The sequence below is a fragment of the Siphateles boraxobius genome, unplaced genomic scaffold (genome assembly GCF_051911475.1).
Source record: "Siphateles boraxobius isolate OS27281-9 unplaced genomic scaffold, OSU_SipBor_1 6, whole genome shotgun sequence".
Lineage (NCBI taxonomy): Eukaryota > Metazoa > Chordata > Actinopteri > Cypriniformes > Leuciscidae > Siphateles > Siphateles boraxobius.
The window spans coordinates 4,515,877-4,528,531 of record NW_027509186.1 but is presented as its reverse complement, the minus strand read 5'-3'; the positions used below and the strand labels follow the sequence as shown (position 1 = coordinate 4,528,531).

General features: G+C 39.1%; 1 protein-coding gene across 1 annotated transcript; it reads right to left on the bottom strand.

The window, feature by feature from the left end:
* Window positions 1-326: 326 nt before the first annotated feature.
* LOC143716463 (FGGY carbohydrate kinase domain-containing protein-like) lies at window positions 327-9,514 on the bottom strand. The gene is made up of 6 exons (XM_077209031.1): window positions 9,266-9,514; window positions 2,960-3,021; window positions 2,742-2,892; window positions 2,048-2,122; window positions 1,798-1,918; window positions 327-553 (listed from the first exon to the last, which is right to left on the bottom strand). Exons 1-6 carry the CDS (start codon window positions 9,512-9,514, stop codon window positions 327-329), a joined length of 885 nt encoding a protein of 294 aa, XP_077065146.1.
* Window positions 9,515-12,655: the final 3,141 nt, after the last annotated feature.

The following is a 12,655-nucleotide window of genomic DNA, read 5'->3' as shown; positions in this document are numbered from 1 at the left end:
CATTGTACCAAACTGGTATCGAACCGTGACTTCTGTGTACCGTTCCACCCATAGTGTGTGTGTGTGTGTGTGTTGAACCTGTATGGAGCCACAGTCAGATGAAGCACAGGCTCCGATCACAGCGGCTGAGTGTGTGTGTGTGTGTGTGTGTGTGTGTGTGTGTGTGTGTGTGTGTGTGTGTGTGTGTGTGTGTGTGTGTGTGTGTGTGTGTGTGTGTGTGTTTTTTACCTGTATTGAGCCACAGTCAGATGAAGCACAGGCTCCGATCACAGCGGCTGTGTGTGTGTGTGTGTGTGTGTGTGTGTTGAACCTGTATGGAGCCACAGTCAGATGAAGCACAGGCTCCGATCACAGCGGCTGAGTGTGTGTGTGTGTGTGTGTGTGTGTGTGTGTGTGTGTGTGTGTGTGTGTGTGTGTGTGTGTGTGTGTGTGTGTGTGTGTGTGTGTGTGTTTTGTACCTGTATGGAGCCACAGTCAGATGAAGCACAGGCTCCGATCACAGCAGCTCCCAACAGAACGGCCTCTGGTTCGGCCGACAGGACCACCGGCAGCCCTGAAACACACACACACATCCCTCAGAGCACTGACCCGTGGTGTTGGTCATGTCATGTCAGATACCTGAGTGTAGAGACCTGCACTCCTGCGAGACTACCCCGGGACCCAGCGCAACCGAGTGCGGCGCGGGACAATATTTGATGGGTGAATGCGGGTGCGGGCGGCAAGATATTATTGTGTGCGGGTTGCGGGAAAATAATTTTTTTTGTGGGAAATATAGAACAAAATAAAATAACTAGAAACACATAAACCGTTATTTATCTAATGCACAACCAACAAGGATAACTAAAATAAAAACGATTTACAGGCACATGGTCGGAAGCTAACTCTCGCGTGGTTCATAGGCGCAGAACAGCCAAGCCTACCACACAGAGGCAAAATGTCTGCACCGCATGACACACGCCATGTACTTTGCATTCCAGCTTCCAGCGCACCATCGGAGAGGGCTTTCAGTATTTGCGGTCGCATACTGGAGCAGAGACGGATTAATCTGAACTCCTCATCAGTGAACGACATGCTATTCCTGCATGGGCACACTAAGTAGTCATACAGTTTTTTTTAAATTGTTTTAGTTAATTCAGTTTTTTTTTTTTTAGCTAAATATTTAAAATTGGTATATTTTGTTATTGAGGAATAAGGATAGTTTTTGTTTAATGTTTGAAGGAATTGCTAAAAGCAAAGGCGGCATTCTTAAGCAGTATTAGGCCCTATATATAGGCTACTTTTGAACATGAAAGAAATCCAGGTTTATTATTATTATATAATTTATTAGGCTATACTATAATCATTATGGTATATTTTTATTTATGTACATTTCTTACTTTTTTTACTGTATTTATTTGTTCTAAGTTCCTTGTTCAAGTTCATCCATTGAATTAAACGCAAATAAAACAAAACATTTGTTTATTTTCCGTTTCTTTTTTTTTCTTTTTTATATTCAACAGGGGAGCAAGTGAAAAAAATCACAGAGTAGCAGGCAGAATATGCAATGTATTTAAAAAAAAAAAGTACTTATACGTTTACCCGCGGGATTTTGCGGGCGGGAGCGGGACGAAGCTTGATTGTTGGGGGCGGCAGCGGGAGAAAACAACATATATTTCTGCAGGAACGGGATAAAATCCGTCCCGCGCAGGTCTCTACCATGTCAGATAAATGAGTGAGTGTGTGTGTGAGTGAGCATTGACCTGTGGTGTTGGTCATGTCATGTCAGATATATGAGCGTGTGTGTGAGTGAGCACTGACCCGTGGTGTTGGCGTGTGTCTGTACGAACAGCGCGTTCTTGCTCAGCCCCCCGCACAGGAAGAGGGTTGTGATGTCATATCCTGCCTCTTTCATGGCATCTAGGATGTGTCTGGTGCCAAGCTTCATACAACAGAGACACACAATCACATTAACACTGTAATACTGAACACTTAGTTAGTGTGTGAGTGAGAGTGTGTTTGTGTGTGTGTATGTGAGAGAGAGTGTGTGTGTGTGTGGTGTGTGTCTTACAGCGATGGCCTGAAGAGTTGCTAGATACAGCAGAGCTAAATCATCCAGTGTCTGTGATAAAGTGAGTCCCACAACCTGCACACACCAGCAGTGACATCATCAATCAACTCTCCACCACTGCAAGCATTAGTTATAAAAGCTAAAACTATCTGATGTGTCTTTTTTCTTAATGGTTAAAAATAAGAAATTATATTAAACGTAAAGAAAATCTTTCTTTCTAGAACGTAAAGAAAAAAGTACTTTATAGGGCTATTAACATTATTTTCATGACATTAAGCAAATGTCCCTGTTAAATCCACATTTCTGTCCTCTGAAATAAAGGAAAAAAGCCCAAAAATATAATTTAAAAAAAAGATGTCATTACTATAAATGTTCATTTGGAGTTCATTCTCAATATTCTCATTCTAGCAGCACCAACAACCCTAGCAACCACCCACAACATCCGAACAACTGCCTGGTGCCAAATTTTGCCGCAGCAAGCACCACTCACATATTCTGCAGAAAATGTACGTCCAGTTATCAGTTTTATTAATAAATAATAAAAAAATTAAAAAATAAATTAAATTAAAGGCAGTACAATGAAAACTGGAACATAATGAATAAATAGTAAAATGTAAATATAAATTTAAATCTTATGTTTTTATATTATATTATATTTTTTCATCAGCACTGTAACAAGCACAGCGTTCCTCACCGATCCCCGTGACGTCTGGTCTGCCAGAGGAGAGCGGTTGCCGTGGAAATCAGGCCAGATGTGCAGGCCGGCCGTCAGCTGCTCCAGCTGTGCTGCGTCTCCAGACATGTGCTCCAGATGGAGGTTCAGGAAGGAGTAAACGTGTTTCCCACTGCAGAGAAAAGCTCAGCGATCAGACTGAGTGAGAACAGAAACGCATCAGAGCGACTGATGCTCACCTCTTCTCCGCCTGCTCTTTCAGCTGCCTGGAAGCGGCGTGTCCGTTCACCACATGGTCCACCTGAAAGCACATGACATCGCTCTAATTAAGATATTCATATATTTTCATGTAAACCATCTGTATATATAGCGTATTATGTGTTTATTGTAACGTTTGTCACAATGTCCTGTAGTACAGTGATGACTGTCTGGAACCAAGCAGCCAAACTACCAACCAACCAATAAACTAAAAAAACAACAGCCAACCAATCAACTACACCAACCAATCAGACCAATCAACCAAACAACCAATTTAAAATATCAACCAAACAACCAACCTAACGACCAACAAAACAACCAACCAACTAATAAACCAAACCAAGAAAATAACCAACCAACTAATCAACCAATCAACTAAACCAACCAATAAAAACAATCCATCAATCAACCAAACCAAGTAGAAAACTAACCAATCATCCAAGAAAACCAACCAATCATCCAAGAACAATACAACCAATCAACCAAAAAACCAATCGAATCAATCAACCGATCAATAAACCGAGAAAAAAAAAACCAACCAACCAAATCAACCAACCAACCCAAGAAAAACAACAACAACCAAACAACCACTCCTTTCAAGAACAAAACAACCAATCAATCAACCAATAAACCAAGAAAAAAACCCAACCAACCAATCAAATTAATCAAACAACCCAAGAAAAAACCAACAACCAATCGAATCAATAAACCAACCAATAAACCAAGAAAAAACAACAACCAACCAATCAAATCAATCAACCAACCAACAAACCCAAGAAAAAAACTAACAAATCAATCAACCAAACAAACAATCAACCAAGAAAAAAACCCAACCAACTAATCAAAATCTACCAACCAACCAATAAACCAAGAAAATAGCAAAACGACCAACCAATCGAATCAATTAACCAACCAATAAAAAAACAACCAACTACCCAACCAATCAAATCAATTAACTAATCAACCCAAGAAAAAAACAACCAACCAAGTAGAAAAAACAAACAAACCACCAATCATCCAAGAAAAACCAACCAATAAAACAAACAACCAACCAATCAAATCAATCATAAATCAATCAAAAAAAAAAACCCAACCAAGTTACCAATCAAATCGATCAACCAACCAACCAATCAATCAATTAATCAACCAAGACATCATGGCTCTGTTTCAAACCCAAATAAACTGTCTTTCTGCCAACATTCTCAAGCAGCGTCTTAACACAAAGCACAACCTCATAAATGACTGAAGCTCTGAGCATCAAACAAACACAGATCGCACAGGAGACTCGACTCACAAAGGAGTCGAACAAGGATAAAAACACAGTGAACGCACAACTATTCATAGTTTTCACTGGAGTTGGCTATCGGTTTTTTTTTTTCCGGTGCCAAATCAATACTTTTAAAACGGTACCGCTGCCTAAACGGTGCCTGAACCGATACTTTAAAAAAAGAGCCTCAAAACGATGGTGAATGACATTAAAGAACGGCTTTTTTATTGAAAAATAAATAAATAAAATAATCTTAAAAATTAACAATATATAGATTTTTTAAAGTATACTGAAATATGTAAAGTGTACTAAATACAAAACACAACAAATTTTCATAATAAATTCACAATAAAACCCAAGCCACCTAACCCAACTACAATAATTTAACACTAAATAGCAGTTACATTTCTAATTAACAGCAAAGTAGTGTGTATTCTTGGTGTGCTACAAACTAGCTTCTCTTTTGCAGAAATATTAACACATTTCTTGTCTTCTCTGGCCAAATATGACACCTCTCCTGACTCCTGACTAATTTATTAGATGTATGTAGGTCTGTTATTGTAGGGACATCAACTTTACATTTTCACACTAAACATGGTGCGGAACAAAACGTGATAGTGATTGGTTGCGTGACGGGCGAGTCAGTCCTTGGCTGATATTTTTTATTCTTAAATACATGTAAGTGAATGTGTTTTGTCTTAAGAAACCTTTATAATGGTCATGACTCATGTTAGTTGATCTAACGCATAATGTTCGCCATGTTAGTGCGCACCGCAGTTCAGAGAATTGAACTGCAGTTCAGAGAACACTTCTCCCAAAATACATGAAAGTGGCCAGTGAAGTGTGAGAAGAATAGAGTAAATTTTATAGTTACCTACACAATATGCATCTAAACACGTCTTCAATTTATAATTGAAAGGATTGTTATTGCTGCTTCCATGGACATCGTTGTGTATTTTACAAACAATAAATGTATTGTTTGCTAGTAGGTAGTCTACTTATGTGTCTAATCACACCGGCGTGAACGATCGTACGTGTTAAAGGGTTAACTAGCGATCACGTGCGGTGATGATGCTTCTTACGTCCGTTTCGGAGAACCAGAGGGAAGTATTTCAACCGACAGCTGAGGCATAAGTCCGAGTACATGTCGGTTACTTATGGCTCGTTTCCGAGCGGTGCGGTACGGTACAGTACAGTATGGTACGCAACTATTTCCGTTTCCACTGCCAAAAGCCATACCACTTTTTCAGTACCCTTCCGTTGGGGTACTTAGCACAGTGGTACGGTACCTAAAGGGTGGAGCTAGACTCACTGCAGAATGTTGATTGGTTGACAGAGAATAGTCACTTGCACGTGCTAAAAGGGGAATGACAACATAAGAAGCACCATTTTTTAATATACAGTTGAAATATATCACTGTCATTGTGTCTCAAAATGTCGTTTTAAGAGTTTTTCAGGTGAGAATTTAGTTGTTTAAAGCTCAAATCTGTGGTTTATTTATAAAGATTTATGAAAATTTGATCCAGGTTGTGAGATCCATTCCAGGCGATCACAGGGCGTTCGGCGCTTATGTACCCTGCCTGGAACAGCCTTTCCTCGGCTAGTCGTTCTGATGTTCGCCGCTGACGTCTCTGTAGTGGTTAAATATGAGATATAATTCGTCTTGTGTAGACCTAACGGGCGATCTTTAGTCTCGTGAATCTATAATTTGTTCCCTGGCCAATGGTTGAGGGCTAAGTGAAGTTTCAAAACTTTATATATTTAGGCTATTTAACTTTACTGTTGTAACGTTAGACTAGAGCGCTGACTTTTGACTGAATTGTTTGCTTTATTTCTTATTGTATAGCTTCTTGTACCTTTTACTTATACTTTTATAATGGCTATTATTGATAAAACTGAAGTTTAACAAAAAGAGACAGAGTTGAGTTTTGTCATTTTTAATTTTATTACAGTGAAGATGAGCACTGTAATGTTGTTTACTGCAACATTTGTTGTTTAGTACAAATGCACATATTGCCTGGACCATATTAATAATTGTAATATTTTTAAAATTTAAATGAAAAGAGGCAGGGTTGTTTTATATTTCGTTTTGTTATGAATAGGCTAACGTTATGCATGCAGTGAATATAACCAATACGCATTGCCTGAACCCCATTTGTGTGGCTATGATGTTTAAGATTTCTTTATTTCGCGTTTTGCTCGATTTTTTTCACATACAGTAGCAGGAAAATAGACTTAAAATACTCTGTCATTTTTCGTCATACACACTTAAGAAATATAAAAAAATAAACTGTTGAATGTCTATTTTTTATGTGTCCACTTACAATCGAAATAAAACATTGTGCTTTTGTAAAATAAAGAAAATAAACAGGGTGTGCTTTCTGTCTCTCCATCTCCGTTAACCTTTTTTCTGGAGCACGTCTCTAAACTTAAACAAAACTCAGCGAATACTATTCACCCAAGCATGAGCAATATATCTTTATAATCATTTAAGTTTGTACTTTTAAAATATCTAATTCAAAACTAAAATAAATATTCTCTGTTTATGTAATCTATAAAAAAGAGAGGGGTGTCAGCCGATCTCATTATCGTTCTCTCAGCTCATTATTCTGCTAATCTGACACGCCCACAGAGCGCGCGGTATTCAAACGCAAATGATCTGAAGCGACACATGCAAACGTGTCAACGTCCCTCATAAACGCGATAACACAACAAATTTAATCATCAGATTAATGTACCTTTTCGGCCTGTGAGGCTGTGACTGTGAGGAGTAATCCTGGGACATTTACCTCAGAACATGTACTGGTTTATTTTCATTTTGAGGAGCGACCTATCTAGCCGAGAATTGTGAGTAGCTACCCTAATAATTTTATTCTTGTGCTTTGTCCTAATGTCTGTAAATGCAAAAAGACTTTAAATTTGAATCAGGTTTCTGTGTGTGAATGAATTAACGGCACAGATGGGCGCTGTTGTATGTTTAGCCTACTATGTTACAGATGAAATATGAAAGATAACTATGGGATCAAATTCCCGCCAAATGTATTGCGGCCACGGATCAAAATATAATAAGCGTGAATCAAAAATGGGATCAAATTCCCGCCAAATGTATTGCGGCCACGGATCAAAATATAATAAGCGTGAATCAAAAATGGGATCAAATTCCCGCCAAATGTATTGCGGCCACGGATCAAAATATAATAAGCGTGATTCAAAAAATAACAAGCATGAATAAAAACTTTAAACACATTAAAAAATATTTTTCACAAAAAGTTTATTTTAAACTTTACAAGGACTTTTAAGCAGTAAAGCTATCTGAACTCTGGACATATACAAATAATTAAATTCCTCTTTTTTGAGGTAGCCTACATTTTAATGCGCACACTGGTAATTGGTGTTAAACAATGGCTCATGATTATGCTAAAGCAGCTCTAAAACATCATGCAGTTTTGAAACACTACATTTCTTTGCTAAAATTAAGTTAAAAACGACCATTTTACCCGTCTGAAGAATTTAGGACTTTGACCTTTCAACGCTACACACAGCCTTTATATTATTTAGTTCCATTACAGACAAGGCATACAGTGCAAAAAGTACAAGACGAATACAAAGGCATTTGTGGTACAGTTCAGAGTATGTAAAACAAAGAACAACAACAACTAAAATTTAAAATAAACCTGTAGCCTTTGTAAAAGGAAAAAAAACGCACAGCATACCTGGTGATCCGTTACAGTTAAATACGGCATCCTGAAATATTTTCTTGATTGTTGTTGTTAAGCGATCATATAGCCTAGGTAGCATGGTAAATTAATTCTAGACTAGATAGATGTACCATTTGACTAAAGATTAATGAAAATGATAGTGTACAGAGGAGATTACAGAAACCAGGTGGATTTGATATGCAGTGATTTATTATAGTTATTGTGTTCATTTGCATAGCTACATAATTGCATATTACTTTAGGATTAATGTTTTAAATATAGCTTAAATTTTTAATACAGCAACATGAAAATTATTGAAAGATCAGGGATAGGTAACGTTTCTGGAGTGCCGCTGTCCTGCAGAGTTTAGCGTCAACTCCGATAAAAACCTAGCTAGCAGTATCAATAATCCTAAAGATGATGATTAGCTGGTTCAGGTGTGTTTGATTAGGGTTGGAGGAGCTAAACTCTGCATCCAGGAGGACCGACATTGCCCTTCCATGTCATCGATTAAATATGAAAGTAAAACGGCCAGTAGGTGGTGGCAAGTTACTGTCTTTATAAGTGAGTCATTCATTCAAACTTCTCGTTCAAATCAGGAATTCTTTAATGAAACACTGTTGTGTGGCTCGCAGGTGATCGACGCTCACAGTGCAAGGTCCAGAAGTGAGGCCAGGGCTTTAAAGATGAACTGAACTGAAATTTGAAAAAATGTGACATAACAGATGTATTTTATTTATTCTCATTGGTACAATTATTTAAATGGCAGAATTTGTTGAAAGGGATAAAATGGTACTTTGAAAATGTTGTTGTTGTTACACGGGCGCGCCATGTTGGATTTCAACATTCGACTACGTCACTGGAATGGTAGGCTACTCCGATGCTAACCAACACTAGCAGAGCTAGCTTCTCTCTACCCCATGCCTTGTCAACAAAATTATTCTTGTCGTTATTTCTAGTGTTTAATCCTAGGTACGAGAGACAGATGTGTTGAAAACATCAATAAGTACATGAAGCGTCTGACATCAAATGTTTTATTTAGCTACAAGTCCAACGCATACTAGAATCCTTGATGTTCAGCTGAGGGGAAAAGATGTAACGTTAACGTTAGTTCACTGCACAGGATGGGAACGGAATCTTATTCCTCCTTCCCAAATGCCCCCTCGCCCAAAGAGTGAACTGCCGGTACACTGTTAAGCTTAACAATCTGAGAAAAGGATATAAGTTAGCCTAGCCTAGTGCAGTCGCCAATTCGTAAAATACACTGTTACATACCAGCTACTTATGGGGCGCTCCAGCGTCTCAGCTCGGACATCCCTTACAGATAGCATAGCCTCCTCCAACACATCTCTCTCACCGCACAGCATCCGAAATGAACGGTGCATGGTGATGCATTTTCGCCGATCAATAAATGTTCCAGGTTGACCTCTCTTCAACAGATCGACTCCAGTGCAGTGTCCATGCTCCGGCAGCGCCCGCGCCCACACACTTCCCCCCAAATGATCCTGTACTGTATGTGGAGCCTGAAACTGGTCGTCCTCCATGTGGTGGTAGTCAGATACAACTGGCATGTCCCTCACATGCTCAAATGCGTAACTCATGCCATTAAAATTACTCATTTTCGTGTGTGTATATAGGACTTGCAGCTGTTGCCTATATACCTTCGAGGGTCCTACCATGCCAGTGACGTCATCGAAATTGCCAGTGTAACAAACGCAATTTTTGTGCTGCTTAAAAAAAGCTATATTGATATTTTTAGTTACAATTTTTAATGTAAATTACTTTTAATTGTCATAAACAACATGTTATCAACGTTGATTTTTTTCAGTTCAGTTCATCTTTAAAGGTTAATATGATGGATCGTCCGACAGGCACAACTGTCAACTAACGACACAACAGGTCGTCGTCGTTAAAGTGAAGAATTTAACGATAACGGATCGCCAGGTAGACGTAACAGGTCGAGTTGCAGGCACACATACAGTTTAACGGTGTCCTGCCACGGAAAGATTTTTGCCAGCTGAGCTGATGGTTATCTTCACCTGTAGCTACGAGAGAACATCAGTACAGTAGCGCGAGTCGCATTGGAGTGACGTCAACTCCCCTCTTCGTTTGATTGGCTAGAGGAGGAGCTGTCAATCTAGAACTAGTGGACCAATGGTGACGCTTAAGCCCGCCCTAATTTACATGAAACTCGAACTGCAACATTTGGAAGAGCAAGCGCAGAAGATGGAAAGATGAGCGAAGAGGAAAACAGCACAAGCGTACAAAAAAATAAATTATGAGCAGAAAATGAAAGAGAACGCAAAGTACAGAGTTATAAAACCAAGGAAAACATCATTTTAAAGAAAGCATGAACACAAGTTTAAGTTTTGTAAAAAATATTTTTTAATGTGTGTTAGAAATGGAAATGAAATGGTCCAAACGAAAAGTGCCCCAAAATCTTGGTTCTTTATTATGAACAGATAATACAATAAACCAGCGCTGGTTGGAGTAGAAGCTCAACCCAATATCCTTTGTCTAGGGTTTATATAGTGAAAGTCTTAAACAAAAGAATACAAGTCTAACCAATAAAATCAAACATTACATCATAGATATCATATAGACGTTATATAACAGCTTCTTAATATGGGCAATATCCTGTTAGAGTTCCACAGGATCCTTTGGGTCCTAGGAGCTTTTCAAACACACAATGTATAGAAAGGAACGAACATTGAGAAAGGAGGGGCTGAGTAGTCCTCTCTTAATGGATACCAGATGTTTAGCTTAAACACAAAAGGAAAAATGTACAGACGTGGCAGTTTTGCTGCCTAGTATAAAAATCATACATAGACTATTGTTTTGTATGCTGAAGGAGAAAGATATTTCTAACAATGGCCACTTTGATAAGATGATTATAATAGAATTATCGTATCACATACTTTTCAGCATACTCATTCTAGTACAATAATACATGAGATATTCTTCAATCAAACATTTCCTTCAAAATCACTAATACTTAACAGTTCTATTCATCAAAGCATATTGGGAGGATACAACAGTATTCATAGCATGATGAATCTTAATGGATTCAGTTATAATTATTGCTAATCTCAATCAGCAATCTCGTTCTTCGTCTACTTCTCTTCCTCGTTCTCCTTTCGATCACTGCTTCCGCATAGGCTTATGCGTTCCCCTGGGATGGAGCTGCTTTCACTCGGCTAGCATGGATCCACTGGGGCTGGAGATCAGTCAGAACACCTGTCCTCGTCACAGCGATAACAGTGGATGGTCCTAAGTAGTTCGGCTCACCGAGTTTCGTGGGCTTCAGACACTTTATGAGCACCTGCTGTCCTGGAACAAACGGGTGCGTTGGCTTTTCTGAAGGAAGAGGGAGAGAGAGAGAGACATCACCATTTATGCCATTCAACGTTCTAACTAGGGAATCCACGTAATCTGCAATGATCACCTCCGTGTCACCTGTGGAGAGATTGCCAGCGCGACCTCTGACCCAAGGGGTCGGGAAAGGTCTACCCATTAGAATTTCAAATGGAGACATTTTTGTGGTTGCCGATGGAGACATTCTCATTTCCGTCAATACGGTAGGCAGCAAATCAACCCAATTTCTGCCTGTATCTAGACACGCCTTATTCAGACGTTCTTTTATCGTCTTATTGGTCCGTTCCACATTCCCTGAGGATTGCGGAGAATAGGGAATATGGAAGTGCCAATTAATATTAAGTTCTTTGGCTAATAATTGTGTGACTTTTGAAGCAAACGGAGTTCCATTATCACTTGCTATAACGGTTGGAATACCGAAACGCGGTATAATTTCTTTTGCAAGAACCTTTACTACCGTCTGCGCGTTTTCTTTACCACACGAAAAAGCTTCTGGCCACTTCGAAAATCGATCAACAATCACGAGCAAATATTTGTTATTTCCACATGGAGGCATGTGTGTAAAATCGATCTGTAAATATTGAAAAGGAAGCTCAGGATGCGGTAAAGCGTCATGGCGAGTTGCCTTGTGTCTGTTTGTTTGTGCACACACCAAGCAAGCATCCAATATCAACAAAGTATTCTTTCGAACATTTGCTATGCAGTATGATTGATTCAAATTTTGGATCACTTTTTCTTTTGACACGTGTGATACTCCGTGATAATGCCTGCACAGCATTACAACGGTGGATGCTGGTAGAGCGATTCTACCCTGCTTGTCTCTTAAAATACCAGCTTGATCTGGTTTTACTTCGTTCGCGGCCCAATGAATTAGGTCGGCTTGCGTAGGGTTAGCTTGTAGTACTTTAATGTCCAAATCATTAATTAGCGACGAATTCATCATAGGCACCTCGGTGCTCTGGTCATTTACATATGGACTAAGTATTACTTCTTTAGCAGCCCTTTTCGCGACTTCATCTGCAAACCTGTTTCCCTTAGCCTCATCTGAGTCACCTGTTTTATGACCAGGTACTTTAATAACAGCAAGTTTCGATGGTTGCTGTGCTGCACTGATGAGCTCGGCCACGATGTTATGATGGGAAATTGGTTTTCCGTCGGAGGTTTTGAAATTTCTTTCTTCCCACAATTTAGCAAAATCATGGACAACGCCGTACGCATATTTGGAGTCAGTGTATATATTGATGCACTGACCTTTTGCCAATTTACAAGCTCTCGTTAGAGCAATTAATTCTGCTACTTGCGCTGATTTATATGGCAACGAATATGCCTCAATTACA